We start from the raw sequence: 17808 nt of genomic DNA, 5'->3' as shown, positions 1-17808 counted from the left end.
ACCTCGTTGAGGGTCTTCCTCTTTTCCGCTGACCCTGTACTCTGCCAAGCATGATGTCTTCCTCCGGGGACTGATCCCTCCTGACAACATATCCAAAGTATGTAAGAGGCACTCTCGCCATCCTTGCTTCCAAGGAGCATTCTGGTTGTACTTCTTCCAAGCCAGATTTGTTCGTTCTTCTGGTGGTCCATAGAATATTCAATATTCTTCGCCAACACCACAATTCAAAGGCGTCAATTCTTCTTAGATCTTCCTTATTCATTGTCCAGGTTTCACATGCATACGATGCGATTGAAAATACCATGGCTTGGGTCAGGTGCACCTTAGTCTTCAAGGTGACATCTTTGCTCTTCAACACTTTAAAGAGGTCCTTTGCAGCAGATTTACCTAATGCAATGTGTCTTTTGGTTTCTTGACTGCTGTTTCCATGGGTGTTGATTGTGGATCCAAGTAAAATGAAATCCTTGACAACTTCAATCTTTTCTCCGTTTATCATGATGTTGGTCATTGATCCAGTTGTGAGGACTTTTGTTTTCTTTATGTTGAGGTGCAATGCATACTGAAGGCTGCGGTCTTTGATCTTCATTAGTAAGTGCTTCAAGTCCTCTTCACTTTCAGTAAGCAAGGTTGTGTCATCTGCATAACGCAGGTTGTTAATGAGTCTTCCTTCAATCCTGAAGCCCCGTTCTTCTTCATATAGTCCAGCTTCTCGGATTATTTGCTCAGCATACAGATTGAATAGGTATGGTGAAAGGATACAACCCTGACACACACCTTTCCTGACTTTAAACCACTCAGTGTCACCTTGTTCTGTCGGAACAACTGCCTCTTGATCTATGTAAAGGTTCCTCATGAGCACAATTAAGTGTTCTGGAATTCCCATTCTTCGCAACGTTATCCGTAATTCGTTATGATCCACACAAATGCCTTTGCATAGTCAATAAAACACAGGTAAACATCCTTCTGGTATTCTCTGCTTTCAGCCAGGATCCATGAAAGCCAGGATCCATCTGACATCAGCAATGATATCCCTGGTTCCACATCCTCTTCTGAAACTGGCCTGAATTTCTGGCAGTTCCCTATCAATATACTGCTGCAGTCGTTTTTGAATGATTTTCAGCAAAATTTTGCTTGCGTGTGATATTAATGATATTGTTCTATAATTTCCACATTCGGTTGGATCACCTTTCTTGGGAATAGGCATAAATATGGATCTCTTCCAGTCATTTGGCCAGGAAGCTCTCTTCCATATTTCTTGGCATAGACAAGTGAGCACCTCCAGTGCTGCATCTGTTTGTTGAAACATCTCAATTGATATTTCATCAATTCCTGGAGCCTTGTTTTTCGCCAATGCCTTCAGAGCAGCTTGGACTTCTTCCTTCGGTACCATCAGTTCCTGATCATGTGCCACCTCTTGAAATGGTTGAACATCGACTAATTCTTTTTGGTATAATGACTCTGTGTATTCTTTCCATCTTCTTTTGATGCTTCCTGCATCGTTTAATATTTTCCCCATAGAATCCTTCACTATTGCAACTCGAGGCTTGAATTTTTTCTTCAGTTCTTTCAGTCTGAGAAACGCTGAGCATGTTCTTCCCTTTTGGTTTTCCGTTTGCAGCTCTTTGCACATGTCATTATAATACTTTGTCTTCTCTAGCCGCCCTTTGAAATCTTCTGTGCAGTTCTTTTACTTCATCAATTCTGCCTTTTGCTTTAGCTGCTCGACATTCAAGAGCAAGTTTCAGAGTCTTCTCTGACATCCAATATGACCTTGAGTATATCCCACCTGAATTTAGAGATCATCTGAAGAATAGATTTGACACATTGAACACTAGTGACCGAAGACCAGACGAGTTGTAGAATGACATCAAAGACATCACACATGAAGAAAGCAAGAGGTCATCGAAAAGACCAGGGGCATACTTCCCCTATTTTTAATGGTCTTCATTAATTTTCCTCAATAATACGTAAAGGTCTTGTACATTTTTTGTTAGGCTTATTCCTAGGTATATGATCATTTTTAATGCTATCATAACCAGATCTTGTGCAGACTTCACTTTCTAACATTTGCTGATACACAGGACAATTGCTTTTATAACTGAGCACCCTTGCTAAACTCACATATTAATTCTAACAACTTATCTGCAAGCTCTTTCTGATTTTTTATGTTCGTATTCATATTAGCTATAAATAAGGTTTATTTATTCTCATCTTTTTCTTGCCTGCATTCTTCACACAAATCCATACATATTATCATAAGTCAACATGGCTGGATTCAAGGTTGTTAGTATTTTTCTTTGGTTTTTGCATCTATTTAGGAGTCAGATTGGCTTATAATTAACCTCTCTCTCAATGTTTTTGGACACAGTTCTTGCTGGTTTTGGACGAGGTTCCTGACCATACTGGGTGAACTTCTTGCTGGTTTTGAACGTGGTTCCTGTCAGTTCCAGACACGGTTCAGGTTGGGATTTGGACATGGCTCCTGTCAGGTTTGGGGCAAAGACAGTTTGGGCAGCGATTCTCCTTCTTTTACTCCCTGGACAAGTTTATAAACGATTAGTTTTAACTCCTCTTTATTTCTTGGGTAGGATTTACCCTTGAAGCCATCAAGCTGTGAGTGTTTCTTTGTGACAAAGATTTTGATTTTGTTTGTAGCATCAAAATGGTTCATATTTTCCCTTTCTTCTTGTGTTAGAGTTTTTGTAGCTTGTGTTTTTTTAGGATATTATCCATTTAATGTATATTTTCAAATAAATTGTTATAAATTTTTCATAATATTCTGAAATGATCCTCTTAATGTCTGTAAGATTGGTCTTGGTAGCCTCTTCATTCCTGATATGAATCATTTGTAGCTTCCACCTTTTCCTTGCTTGGTCTGACCAGTCTATTTAATGGACTAACGTCTGCCTTCATTGATTCTATTATTTTTTATTTCATTATTTTCTCTTCTTGTTTTGACTATTTCCTTCTTTCTACCTTGCTTGGGTTTCATTTCCTGTTCTCTTCATAATTTTTTGAGATGAAAACTTAGATCACTAATTTTCTAATATATGCATTTAAGGCTAAGCATTTCCATCTGAATTCCATGAGCAGCCGGACTATATGAAGAAGAACGGAGCATCAGGATTGGAGGAAGGCTCATTAACAGCCTGCAATACGTGGATGACACGACCTTGCTTGCTGAAAGTGAACAGGACTTGAAGTACTTACTGATGAAGATCAAAGGACTACAACCTTCAGTATGGATTACACCTAAAAATAAAGAAGACAAAAATTCTCACAACTGGACTAATAAGCAATCATGATAAATGGAGAAAAGCCTGAAGTTCTCAAAGATTCCATTTTACTTGGATTCACAACCAACACCCATGGAAGCAGCAATCAAGAAATTAAATGACGTATTGCATTGGGAAAATCTAGCACGAAAGACCCCTTTAAAGTGTTGAAAAGCCAAGATATCACTTTAAGGACATCTTAGTATTTTTGATTGTCTCATATGCATGCGAAAGCTGGACAATGAATACGGAAGACCAAAGAAGAATTGATGCCTTTGAATTATGGTGTTGGTGGTAAAAAATATTGAATATACCATGGACTTCCAGAAAAACAAACAAATCTGTCTTGGAAAAAGTACAGTCAGACTGTTCCTTAGAAGTGAGGATGGCAAGACTTTGTCTCACACTCTTTGGACATATTATCAGGGACCAGTCCCTGGAGAAGGACATCATGCTTGATAAAGTAGAGGGTCAGTGAAGAAGAGGAAGATCCTCAATGAGATGGACTGACAGCAATGGGTTCAAACATAGCAACGACTGCGAGGAAGACGCAGGACTGGGCAGTATTTAGTTCTGTTGTACATAGGGTCACTATGAGTTGGAATCAACTCGACGGCACCTAACAACAACAACATTTTTCATCTGGGCATGACTTTAGCTGCATCCTACTAGTGTTATTATTCAGGTCAAAATATTCTCTAATTTCCATGTGATTTCTTTTCTATCCATGGGTTATTCAGGTGGCTTTTACCTAACTTTGAAATACAGGGGGATTTTCCAGTTATATCTTTTTTATTCAGCAGTTCGAATCCACCAGGCACTCCTTGGAAACCCTATGGGGCAGTTCTACTCTGTCCTATAGGGTTGCTATGAGTCGGAATCGACTCGATGGCACTGGGTTATCTTTTTTATTGATTTCTAGCCTAATTGCTCTGTGTTCAGAAAGCAAACTATGTTTTGATTTTAAACCTTTGCAATATCTTGAGGCTTATTTGAAAGCTCAGTACCTGGTTAATTTTAAAAATGTTATGTGTGTATTTGAAAATAATGTGTATTTCGTAGTGGTTGGGTCCTGTGTTTTATGTGTCTTGGTAAGGACAAACTTGCTAATTGCACAGCTCTAATCTTCTATTTCCTTACTGATATTTTGTCTGCTTGTTCTATTCTTACTGAGAGTTTTTTGTAAAAATTGCCACTAATTGCATGTTTATTTCTTCTTTTAGTTCTATCAATTTTTGCTTAAATATTTTGAAGTTGTACTATTAAGCACACACAAATTTATGATTCTTATACCTTCTTGGTGAATTGAAGTGCTTATCATTATAAAGTGTTCCTCTTTATATTTATGATGCTCTTTGCCTTAGAGTCTAGTTTGTCTGGTATTAACAGCAACTGACTTGATGGCACCTAACAACAACAGGGCCACTATCAGCTTTCTTTTGATTGGTATTTGCATGGTATTTTCTCCTATCCTTTTCCTTTTACCTTTTCTCTGTCCTTATACTTTTTAGGCATATCTTTTGTAAACTGCATATAGTTGAACTGTTTCTTCATCCAATCTGTCAGTGTTTTTTCTTTTAATTGGAACATTGATGTGTTTATATTTAATATAATTATTAATATATTTACAATATATATGTAATTTGTATCTCTACTACTTGAACCAAAGAGAAATATATTACCCATCTATTCTAAGCCCCTCTTTCTCTTTGCTTGCATTTTTTTGGATTGGTAATTTTTATTATTCAATTTTTCCATTTATTAGCTTAGAACTTACGCAATCTTATGATTCTTTTTTAAGTGATTTTCCAGAACCTTATAGCTTTTCCTTTACAGCAAGATAAGACAAGGATTTGTCTTATCAAAGTATAATATTAATTCAGTATTTAAATTATCTTCTGCGACAATGCAAATATTTTAAATCCCTTTAACTCCATTTATCCTCTCTCAAATCTTAAGCCACTGTGAATTGGAATCACTTATTTCAAATCCCACAAAATATAACAGTCATTATTCATTTATATTCCCTATCTACTTAATCTTTTCATGGTTCTTCATTTTTTCCTGCATTTCTTAACTTTTCACCTCAAATCATTTTATTTTTGTCTTAAAAACACAACTTGTGGAATATTCTTCCAGTTTTTGTTTATTTGAAAATATTTTTATTCAACTTTACTTCTTGAAGGATATTTTTATTGGGTAATAGAGTTCTATGATGACAATTTTTTTCTTCTTTTATTACTTTAAAAATACCATTCTATTGTCTTCTGGCCTCCATAATTCTTGTTTAGAAGTTAGCTGACAGTCTAATTGTTAGTCCTTTGATGGAAAGCTGTCTTTTTGCTCTGTTTGCTCTCAAGATTTTTCTTTGACTTTAATTTTCACCATGAAGTGACTAAGATAATTTCCTTTATGTCCTTCTTTGAGTTTACAGGGTTTTTTGAATCTATGCCTCGATGTCTGTTGTCGGTTTTGAAATATTTTCTGCCGTTATCTTATAAAATATTACTTCTGCTTCATTTTATCTCTCTTAAGATTCCAAACACAGATACATTAGACCTTCTTACCATATCTCCAATATCTCTTACCTTTCTCCTGTATTCATTTTCCTTTTGTACAGCTCTTCATACTTTAGCCTGAATAGTTTTTTGATTTTTTTTGCTTCACTAGTTCTCTCTTTAACTGTGTCTAATCTGCACACACACACACACGTATCTAGCTCTTAATTATGTTTGGTATTTACAGTTCTAAAGTGTCCAATTAGTTCTTTTTTTATATTTTCCAATTCTCTGTCAAAAAATTGTACATTTTTTTATAGTAAACGTAGTTATTATAAAATTTATGCCTGATAAGGGGCCCTGGTGGCACAGTGGTTAAGAGCCATGGCACGCTATGGCTGTGAGCCAAAAAGGCTGGCAGTTCATATCTACCAGCTGCTCCTTGGAAACCCTATGAAGCAGGTCTACTCTGACCTATAGGGTCACTATGAGTTGGAATAGACTCAATGACAGCAGTTTTTTTTTTTTGGTTTATGCCTGATATCCTCTCCTGATTTTCATTTATATTTTCTTGCTGCCTCATGTGCCCAGTTATTTTCAGTTGAGTGCTAGACATTTTATATGAAGGAATATTAAAAAAAAAAAAAAAAAATGGAGGCCTGGAATGATACCTTCTACCAGAGAAGATTTACATTGGCTTTTGACAGGCAACTAGGGACACTAGCAATCTGGCATCATGTGAATCCGTTTATAGAGACTGGCATTATTTGAAGTTTGGTGTCAGTCCTGTAAGATCATGTGTACTTCTATTTTACCTTAACTTCTAAGGTGTAGATCTTTGGGTTCTTGATCCCAGGTGTGGTCATTTAACAGGCTTCTGACTGCTTCAGATGGCCACAGACTCCACATTTTGCTCCCTTAGTCCTATAAGGATGTCACAGACCTGATCAGTTTTTAGCTTATCATCCACTTCCAGAGCAGACAAACACCACTGCTGGGCTCATGTCTCTGGGTAATTTGATTCTAATAGGTATTAGCACTGTAATTCTTCACTGCCTCCTTAGCCCTCTGATGCCTTTAGATTTTTTTTTTTTTTGGTACAGTGCTCCCAGTTATCTTTAGGGGGGAGGGTTGTTCCAAATTTCCTAGCCCTTCTGAAACATGAGTCTCCATTTTTTTTAACCCTCACAACAAGATTTTGACATTGATACTATAATTGCACCTATTTTACAGATGGGGAAAGTGAGGTGAAGAAGCGTAACATTTCTTGTTCACGGTTACTCGAGTAGTATGGGTCCAAAGTGCAGGCTAAGTTACCATGCTATGTTGGTGTATTATGCATCCATTTTCCCTCGCTAGAGAACCAGCCCCTTCATCCTGAAAGCTCTGCGGGCTTCATCCAGTTATTGCTTCTGTTGCTGGGCCCTGCAGGCACCCTGTTATGATGTTCCCATGCTTTGTTTTCTTGTTTGTATATGGTCCACCTCCCTCACTGCTCTGTAACCTCCACAAGGACAGGGACGGTGTTGTTTGCATTCATTGCTGTAATCCCAGTACCAGGTGCAGATGAGGCTGCACGGTGTTTGGGGAATGAACTGAATGCCTTCATTGTCATTCCTGTTTACAATGTGCCTGCCTTTCAGATATGAACATCATGAACAACAACAACAAAACCAAACCGTTGTCATCGAGTTGATTCTGACCCATAATGACCCTATAAGACAGAGCAGAACTGCCCCACAGGGTTTCCAAGGAGCAGCTGGTGGATCTGAACTGGAGACCTTTTGGTTAGCAGCCAAGCTCTTAACCACTGCACCACCAGGGTTAGGTGAGAGCTATATTGTCTTGTCTTGTTAGGTGCCGCAGAGTCTATTCCGACTCATAGCGACCCTGTGTGATAGGGCAGGCCGTAATATTTACAGGAACAGATCACTAGGTCTTTCTCCGCAGAGCCGCTGGGTGGGTTCCAACCATGAACCTTTTGGTTGGCAGTTGAGCGCTTAACTGTTGCACCACCAGGGCTCCTGGGAGCTATGTTCAAACAAATGAACAAAAAAAACCCCATTGCCATAGAGTTGATTCTGACTCATAGTGACCCTATAGGACAGAGCAGAACTGCCCTATAGAGTTTCTAAGGAGCGCCTGGTGGATTCAGACTGCGGACCTTTTGGTTGGCAGCTGTAGCACTTAACCACTACACCACCAGGGTTTCCTGGGAGCTGTTAGTCCTGTTCAAGTGCTATATCTTCAGCACCTGGGACAGTGCTTGGATCGTAACAGATGCACAAAATATTCATTAAAAAATGACCAGATTAGGAGCCAGGTTTTCTGCGCTGAAACTGCACAACTTGGGGAAAAATCTTACAGTCTGTAAAAATGAGGACTGTAATACCTTCCTTGCCAGCGACTGTTTGCGGCAGTCTGATTACAAGATTCCTTCTCTCCTCCTCTGCTTCTCAGGTATCGTGATTGTGATTCATTTCGTTTTCTTATTTCTAACAGCTGTCAACCTCATTGTTCCCATTACGCTTCCTCTTGGAGACCTTCCCTACCCACTTCCCAGATGGAAGCTGAACAATCAGCTTTTTCATAATGAGGTCAATAGGAAAGAAAGCTAAAGTCCAGAAAAAATAAGAGTATCTTGGAACTTTCCTGGGGAACCTTGTGACTCCTTTCAGATATATGTTGTCAGCACTCTTTGCAAATAATCTTTTTGGAGTTTCCTGAGTTATGACCACAAACCTCCCTTCCCTCGTCTACCTGAGTATGACCAGTACCCTCCTGTTTCCGACAGCCACAAAACAATTCCTGAAGGGACCCTCTGGGATGGATTGTGTACAGGGAGCCTGGGATTGTGCCCAGACTGTGTGGTTACCCAGTTAGTGGTGGAGGGGCACTGCCAGCTCCCATCCTGTGATCCATTTAGGAAAAAGACAAACTTTCATTTTCAATCTGAGGCTGGGGTCTTCTCTTTGCTAGAACAAGACCGTGCCCCCTTACATACTGTCATGGCACTGTTGCCCTCTTGCTCGTAATACTGACCACTGAGTCGTTGTACGATTTGAGACATTTTGATCATATTTCAAATACACAGGACACGCCTGAGTACCAGCCACCCAGCTTGGTCAATGCCCAGCACCTCCACGGCAGGGTGTGCAGTGACTATGAGCATGGGTTAGAATTCCTGCTGCACTGTCCCCAGCTGAGTGGGTTACTGTGAGTCCCTGAGCCTTAGTCCCCTCTGAGGTCGAAAACATGGTCCCTGGCCAGAAGGCGGCGGTTTTCTTACCCAGGAAGTGGTTGAAATGCAGCTGTAACCACTTGTTTGGTGTAATGCTGGCCGTAGTGTGAAAATGCAGAGGCGGGACACAGTGGCTGGGCTGGAATACCCAGGAAAGGGCTCCTGGGGGCCTGGGGTTTGGGCCTCAAAGCCTGCAGCTGCCTCTGTTTATCTGGGGTGAATAAGCCTTCAACTGGACCACCTCCCCCCTTCCAACAAGATGAGGAGAAAGTCTGAGAAATCCGGAGTCTTGTTACGGTGCCAGAAAGGATATTAACAATGCTATCCACTCTGCAGTAATATAAATTAATGGGTATAAATCAATACATCGATCAATAAACCAGCTGCTAAGGCCTGGGACTGTGACAAGGACACCAGTAAGAGCTGCTATTTTTTGTCCTCTGTGGGGTAGGGTTCCTGTCAAACCCTCTACCTGCCCAACCTCATGTAATGTTCTCAACAACCCCAGGTGGTAGATACTTATCCCACAACCCATAACGCTCTCCACAACCCTAGGTGGTAGGCACTTACCTCATGTGACAAAATGTTCTCAATAACCCCAGGTGGCAGGCACTTACCCCATGTGACAATGTTCTCAACAACCCCAGGTGGTAGGTACTTGTCCTATTTCCTGTAATGCTCTCTACAACCCCAGGTGGTAGATTCTTATTTCACATCCCATAATGCTCTCCACACCCCTAGGTGGTAGGTACTTATCCTATTTCCAAAAATACTAAACCTCGGAGAGGTTGTATGACTTGTTCCCAAACACACAGCTGCTAAGTAGAGCAGACAGGATTCAAACCCATAGCCAGGGTGGCTAGGCTCTAGGGCTTGCTTTCAAGTCCTTGCCACGCTGGCTTGGCCGTACCTAGATCATTTTTTACTTCTCTCCAGAACACCTATTCTCTCTCACAGTGCAGGGCTCGGGTGCGGCTCTCTGGCCACCACTCTGCACCCTCATCACTATGGTGGGGCGGACGACTGCACCTGGCCCTAGGGCTGGTGTGAGAAAGAGGAGAGTCCACGTCATTTAGGACAAGGCTTGGCATGTGGCACACCTGAAATACAAGCTTTGTTAAGTAATATATCATGGGGGTCCTAGAAAGTCAGGAATGGGAGTTTTGGCTTTATAGAAGAGAGAACAGGCAGCCAACAAGGAGCCCTGGTGGTGCAATGGTTAAGCGCTCATCTGCTAACTGAAAGGTTGGTGGTTTGACCCCACCAGCTGCTCCGTGGAAGAAAGATGTGGCGGTCTGCTTCTGTTAAGATTATAGCCTTGGAAACCCTGTGGGGCAGTCCTACTGTGTAACACGTGCGCATGTGTTAGAATTAACTTGACAGCACCCAACAACAACAAGGGGGCCATCAACCATGAAGGAAAGTGATGTGTAGGAGAAAGACCAGGTCCTGTGGGCTGGGAGCCTCTGCCTGCTACACGCATGGTCATACCCCCTAGTGACCCCATGGCGATATCCAGGGTGCTCTGAGGCTCTGCTGGAATCCCATGCCTCCTGGGCCACACCAGCTGAAGGGCGGAGCACACTGGTGCTGCAGGCTGTCTAATTGTAATCACTGCCGTGCGTACTTAACGTGGACCAGTGGCAAATGCATCAGAAACCTCCTCAGAAACATGCCTAACACAAAGTGTCATCATAGTTTCCATTAACGCATTCTGTCCGAGGCTTCAACAGGCTGGAGGGAACCCACTCAGGAGCTCTGCAGAAGAAAGATCTGGCAGTCTGCTCCTGAAAAGATGACAGCTTAGAAAACCCTATGGGGCAGTTCTACTCTGTTACTTGGGGCGGCCATGAGTTGAAATAGACTTGACAGCACCCAACAACAACATCTGAGGCACCAGTGGGCTGGAAGTAGCTCACTCTTGGTTACAAGGTACGTTTCTGCAGCCAGGGACTTGGGCAATTCTGGTCCAGTTACAGGAAGACCAGGGAGTGCCCTGCCCTGCAACCTCCCCCACACACCTCAGGGGAGCCCCGCCTGCTGTGGGATGGTGTCTGCAGGCTGCTGACTGCATCCTGCCTGCCTCTGGGGACGGGGCTTGCTTATGGAGGTCTCGCTGGGTTTGGCGTGTGATGGCCACTCTGGAGAGATTAAAAAAGCCCACCTCCACCTGTCTTGTATCTTCTCAGCATCTGCATGCTGAGGCTCATGATTTGGGGGGACAGGTTTCCTTAGAAGGAGCCACTGCTGTTGGAAGCAGGTTCTGCTGTTCACCGGACCCCGTTGTTGTTGTTAGGTACCGTTGAGTCAGTTCCGACTTATAGCGACCCTATGCACAACAGAATGAGATACTGCTGGTCCTGAGCCATCCTTAAAATCGTTGTTATGTTTGAGCTCATTGTCGCAGCCGCTGTGTCAGTCCAGCTCGTTGAGGGTCTTCCTCTTTTCCGCTGACCCTGTACTCTGCCAAGCATGATGTCCTTCTCCAGGGACTGATCCCTCCTGACAACATATCCAAAGTATGTAAGAGGCACTCTTGCCATCCTTGCTTCCAAGGAGCATTCTGGTTGTACTTCTTCCAAGACAGATTTGTTGGTTCTTCTGGCAGTCCATAGTATATTCAATACTCTTCGCCAACACCACAATTCAAAGGCGTCAATTCTTATTCGTTGTCCAGCTTTCACATGCATATGATGCAATTGAAAATACCATGCCTGGGGTCAGGCGCACCTTAGTCTTCAAGGTGATATCTTTGCTCTTCAACACTTTAAAGAGGTCCTTTGCAGCATATTTACCTAATGCAATGTGTCTTTTGATTTCTTGACTTCTGCTTCCATGGGTGTTGATTGTGGATCCAAGTAAAATGAAATCCTTGACAACTTCAAACTTTTCTCCGTTTATCACGATGTTGGTCATTGATCCAGTTGTGAGGACTTTTGTTTTCTCTATGTTGAGGTGCAATCCATACTGAAGGCTGTGGTCTTTGATCTTCATTAGTAAGTGCTTCAAGTCCTCTTCACTTTCAGTAAGCAAGGTTGTGTCATCTGCATAACGCAGGTTGTTAATGAGTCTTCCTATAGTCCTGATGCCCCATTCTTCTTCATATACCCTAGCTTCTCAGATTGTTTGATCGGCATACAGATCGAATAGGTATGGTGAAAGGATACAACCCTGATGCATATCCTTCCTGACTTTAAACCATTCAGTATCCCCTTGTTCTGTCTGAACAATTGCCTCTTGATCTATGTAAAGGTTCCTCATGAGCACAATTAAGTGTTCTGGAATTGCCATTCTTAGCAATGTGATCCATAATTCATTATGATCCCCAAAGTTGAATACCTTTGCATAGTCAATAAAACACAGGTAAACATCCTTCTGGTATTCTCTGCTTTCAGCCAGGATCCATCTGACATCAGCAATGATATCCCTGGTTCCACGTCCTCTTCTGAAACCGGCCTGAATTTCTGGCAGTTCCCTGTCAATATACTGCTGCAGACGTTTTTGAATGATCTTCAGCAAAATTTTTGCTTGCGTGTGATATTAATATTGTTCTATAATTTCCACATTCAGTTGGATCACCTTTCTTGGGAATAGGCATAAATATGGATCTCTTCCAGTCAGTTGTCCACGAAGCTGTTTTCTATATTTCTTGGCATAGATGAGTGAGCATCTCCAGCACTGCATCCATTTGTTGAAACATCTCAATTGCTATTCTGTCAAATCCTGGGGCCTTATTTTTTGCCAATGCCTTCAGAGCAGCTTGGACTTCTTCCTTCAGTGCCATTGGTTCCTGATCATATGCTACCTCTTGAAATGGTTGAACATCAACTAATTCTTTTTGGTATAATGACTCTGTGTATTCCTTCCATCTTCTTTTGATGCTTCCTGCATCGTTTAATATTTTCCCCATAGAATCCTTCACTATTGCAACTCGAGGCTTGAATTTTTCCTTCAGTTCTTTCAGCTTGAGAAACACTGAGTGTGTTCTTCCTTTTTGGTTTTCCATCTCCAGCTCTTTGCACGTCATTATAATACTTTACTTTGTCTTCTTGAGCCTCACTTTGAAATCTTCTGTGCAGTTCTTTTACTTCATCATTTCTTCCTTTTGCTTTAGCTGCTCGATGTTCATGAGCAAGTTTCAGAGTCTCCTCTGACATCCATCTTGGTCTTTTCTTTCTTTCCTGTCTTTTCAGTGATCTCTTGTTTTCTTCATGGATGATGTTCTTCCACAGCTCGTCTGGTCTTCGGTCACTAGTGTTCAATGTGTCAAATCTATTCTTGAGATGGTCTCTAAATTCAGGTGGGATATACTTGAGGGCATTATTTTGGCTCTTGAGCACTTGCTCTGATTTTCTTCAGTTTCAGCTTGAACTTGCATATGAGCAATTGATGGTCTGTTCCACAGTCGGCCCCTGGCCTTGTTCTGACTGATGATACCGAGCTTTTCCATCGTCTCTTTCCACAGATGCAGTCAATTTGATTTCTGTGTGTTCCATCTGGTGAGGTCCACGTGTATAGTCACCGTTTATGTTGGTGAAAGAGGTATTCGCAATGAAGAAGTCGTTGGTCTTGCAAAATTCTATCATTCGATCTCCGGCATTGTTTCTATCACCAAGGCTATATTTTCCAACTACTGATCCTTCTTCTTTATTTCCAACTTTCACATTCCAATCACCAGTAATTATCAATCCATCCTGATTGCACATTTGATCAATTTCAGACTGCTGCAGCTGATAAAAATCTTCTATTTCTTCATCTTTGGCCTTAGTGGTTGATGCGTAAATTTGAATAATAGTCATATTAACTGGTCTTCCTTGTAGGTGTATCGATATTATCCTATCACTGACAGCACTGTATTTCAGGATAGATCTTGAAATGTTCTTTTTGACGATGAATGCAACACCATTCCTCTTCAAGGTGTCATTCCCAGCATAGTACACTATATGATTGTCTGATTCCAAATGGCCAATACCAGTCCATTTCAGTTCCCTAATGCCTGGGATAGTGATATTTATGCATTCCATCCAGACCCTGGAGGGTGCTTTAAGACCTACATTCCTGATGGGATCAACTTTTGAAAAACAGCTCATTGCTTATGGTAAAGATGGCTCCACCAGTGCCACCTCCTTCTCTTCCCTAATCCCAACCACCTCTACTTTGTTTATAACCAAAAGCAGAAAACAAAACAAAATCCTCCAGCCAGGCCACTGGTTTCTCAAAGTGGCTTCCTTGGAATACTTGTTTTGCAAGGTGTCCCATGAGGAAGGGTTCCTTAGTCAAACAAGGTTGGGGAAATGTGCAGAGGTTTTCCCACTCAGAAGTTCACGAACCATGTTTGGAAGGTCCTGGGAAAATCTATATAAAGGAATCTGTTCAACTGTCTAACTCTTTACTCCCCATGGGCCCCTTTCAGGGTGGGTACCCATGGACACTGGGGAATGCCACCTTGCCTGCTTCAGCCAACGTGGTTTCCTGTGCTGAGAACCACACATGGCGTCACAATGCTCATAAGTCCACAAAGGCCTCATGTTGACACCAAGGACGCAGCACACCTTCTCCCTCTCCCGGGGCTCTGCAGGCAGGTGGCTTGGGCAGCAGGCCCAGGCTCCCTCCCCCACCACCTCTAAGCCTAAGACCAACATGGCTGCTAACACAGGGCTGGAGAGAGGGAACAGCGTCTGGGTCCCCGCCAGACCTGTGAGAGCCAACGCTTGGGATTTTGGGGTGAGCATGGGGTACTGAGGAGGCTGGGGTGTGAAGGGCGGAGGGAACCCTCTCAGGACCCAGGGAAGGTAGACTCTCACCCCTTCCTGTCCTGTGGCCACTGATCCCCTGGTGGGGCAAGAGGGAAACTGAGTCAGAGGGAAGGGCTGGAGGGCTGGGTGACACAACTCTGCCCACGTGAAGGGCTCTGTGTCCCTGTGACTCTCCCTCTGTCTCTGTCTGTCTGTCTCTCTGTGTCTTTCTCCCTGTCTCTCTCTGTATGTCGTTCTCTCATATCTCTCTCCCTCTCTCTGTCTCTGCCCCTCTCCCCGTCTCTCTCTGCTTGTCTCTCTCCCTCCGTCTCTGCCCCATCTCCTTCTGTCTCTGTCTCTCCCCATCTCTCTCTGTCTCTCTCTCTCCGTCTCTGCCCCCTGTCTCTGTCTCTGCCTCTCTCCCTCCCTCTGCCTCTCCCCGTCTCTGTCTGCCTCTCTCCCTCCCTGTCTCTCCCCGTCTCCCTCTGTCTCTGTCTCTCTCCCTCCTTCTGTCTCTGCCCCCTCTGTCTGTCTGTCTCTGTCTCCCTTCCTCTGTCTCTCTCAATTAGTCCAGCACCTGTGCCTCCAGCTGACTCTCACTGCTGGCCACGTGCTCTCTGCCTCACCTGCCGTCCCTCCAGGACTCAGAGCCACAAGCGCTGGGTGGGCTCCACACTCAGGCAGGACTGGCCACATCATCTGCACAGCCCCATGTTCAAAAAGCGCCCAGGTGGCAGCTGCAGAGTGTCGAGCCCAACACAGGGCCCTCACGTGTGGGTGGGTGTGGTCGCCCACCCAGGAAGTGGCCTCAGAAGATGGACAGTCACAGATGGCCTGGTGGTGCAGCTTGGGGTCTCCTCTGAGTGGCATTGCCCACTCACTGTGTTGAACCTTGGGCCTCATGGAACCTTCCAGAAGTTTTCCTATGGGACCTTGAGGAGGACGTTGGACTTTAAGCTCTGACGCACCCAAGACTTACCTTGTGTCCCGCATGTGGGGCCTCAGCCTGGGCCACCTGCAGCCGCACCACGGCATCCCACCGCTCCGCCGTCTGGTGGTCCCGCGCTGTCACCGTGAATGCCACCTGCTCGGAGGGGATGCGCAGCTTTCGGGCAGCGAAGACCGTGCCGTCTGCCCCCACTCTGAAGTCCAGGCTGCTGGTCTCGTACTGCGTCCCCTGGGTGCCCAGGCAGCTGCTGAACTTGACTGCAAGAGAGGAGGAGGAGAGTGAGGCCTGGGCGGGCTGCCATGGGGGCTCACAGGCCCGCTTTCTTGGCAGCAGGCCCTGGGCCCGGTAAGCATCAGGAAAACATGATTTAACCGATCTTTTCACCTTCCAAGAAGGTCTGTGGTTTGCTTTTACCCCCTGCAAAAAACCAAACCTGTTGCCATTGAATCAATCCCGCCTCTTAGTGACCCTATAGGACAGGGTAGGACTGCCCTATAGGGTTTCCAAGGCTGTAAATTTTTACGGGAGAAGACTGCCACATCTTTCTCCTACTGAGCAGCTGGTGGGTTTGAGATGCCGACTTTTCAGTTAGCAGCCGAGTGCTTAACCACTGAGTCACCAGGGCTCCTCTCTACCCCCTAGGGCCTTAAAGTGGAAAAAAAAGACACAAGGTGCACAGGGACATACTTTCACCGTATCTGAAATGCGGCTGCGCTTCATTTCTGCAATGGCTCTGCCCATCACTGCTACCTGTAACTTCATCTGGTGTCTGTGAATAGCACGGTGAGCCTTCTCCATCTAAGAAGTATTCCCTCAATCCTCCCAACCCACACTCCAAGGCATGCAAACCTTCTCTTGCTGGCACAGTCTTTAAAGCTCTTGATGGATCTATTTTTCCACCTCGACAAGGCCAAGTACAGAGAAGGAGCAAGAGAAAGCTGTTACTTAGGAGCTGTTATGGTTTGAATGGGGTTCTCCAAAAATATATCTTGGAGTCCTAACCCAAGTACCTGGGAACGTGACCTTGTTTGGAAATAGAGTCTTTGAGAGATGTTATCAGGTCAAGGTCAGCACGAGGTCATTTTAGGGTCAGGTGAGTCCTAATCCCATCTGAGTGGTGTCATATAAAAGGGGAGGGCAGACATAGAGACACACGGGGAGACGTGGTGTGACGGTGCCTAGGAAGCCTCAGCAGCCGGGAGGGAGGCAGCGGCAGCTCGGCTCTCAGAGCCTCAGAGGGAACCAACATGGTGTCTCAGCCCTGCCCCGGCTGCAGTGAGGGGAATGCAAGTGGGTGTCTTTAAAGAGCAGAGATTTATTCTCTCACAGTTTAGGAGGCTACAAGTCCACATTCAGGACACCAGCTCTAGGGGAAGCCTCTCTCTGTTACTCTGGGGGAAGATCCTTGTCTCTTTCCTCTTCTGTAGCCTTGGCGTTCCTCAGTTGTTTGGCACTCTCCACTTGGCATCTGTCTTCTCTTGTACGTGTTTGCTTCTGCGTCTCATCTGCTGTGTTTACAACTCAGAAGTGACCCACCCTGCACTGATATGGCCTCATGGACACAACAAAGGAAACCCTATTCCCAAAAAGGATCACATCCACAGGTACTGGGTTAAGATTCCAACACGTAAGTTGGGTGGACACAATTCAGTCCGTAACACCTGGCCAAGACTGTGGTTTGGACCCAGATTCCAGAACTTAAGACAATCAATTTCTGTTCCTTAAAGCCAGTCTGTTTACGGCAGCCCCAGGAACCCAACATAGGACCATTATGACCCCACAAGCAGCTGGACTCTGTGAGCAGCGCTTGGGTCTGCCCTGCTTCCTGGCCTTTCTCATTCTGTCAGCAAGAGGACCTGGGCCTGTAAATCTGCCTCCACAGAGGCCAGGTCAGGAGCAGGTCGGAGTGCTGACCCAGGCGGAGCGCTCGCTTGGTTACAGAAACAGCATGTGGCAGGTTGTGAGCTGACGCTGCTGCGTACCCAAGACTGCTTTGTTTCCAAAGCGTTCCTCAGGCACCAGGTTATGTGGCCCACGCCCAATGACCCCGCCTCGCCGCCATTTTTCTCCACTGCAGGAAAAGAGGTCTCCGGGGCTGCACGGGCATCTG

At 44.3% G+C, this 17808-nt stretch overlaps 1 protein-coding gene across 1 annotated transcript in view; it reads right to left on the bottom strand.

Annotated features, from left to right (window-relative positions):
- CDH4 (cadherin 4) overlaps positions 1–17808 on the bottom strand; it is a 710466-nt gene that overhangs the window by 182308 nt on the left and 510350 nt on the right. Inside the window, exon 3 of the mRNA XM_064276304.1 lies at positions 15729–15955. Coding sequence (XP_064132374.1) covers positions 15729–15955 — 227 coding nt within the window. The remainder of the gene's footprint in view (positions 1–15728; positions 15956–17808) is intronic.

Source organism: Loxodonta africana, chromosome 24, assembly GCF_030014295.1.
Source record: "Loxodonta africana isolate mLoxAfr1 chromosome 24, mLoxAfr1.hap2, whole genome shotgun sequence".
In the NCBI taxonomy this organism is placed as follows: Eukaryota; Metazoa; Chordata; class Mammalia; order Proboscidea; family Elephantidae; genus Loxodonta; species Loxodonta africana.
This window is presented reverse-complemented; position numbering and strand designations above follow the sequence as displayed.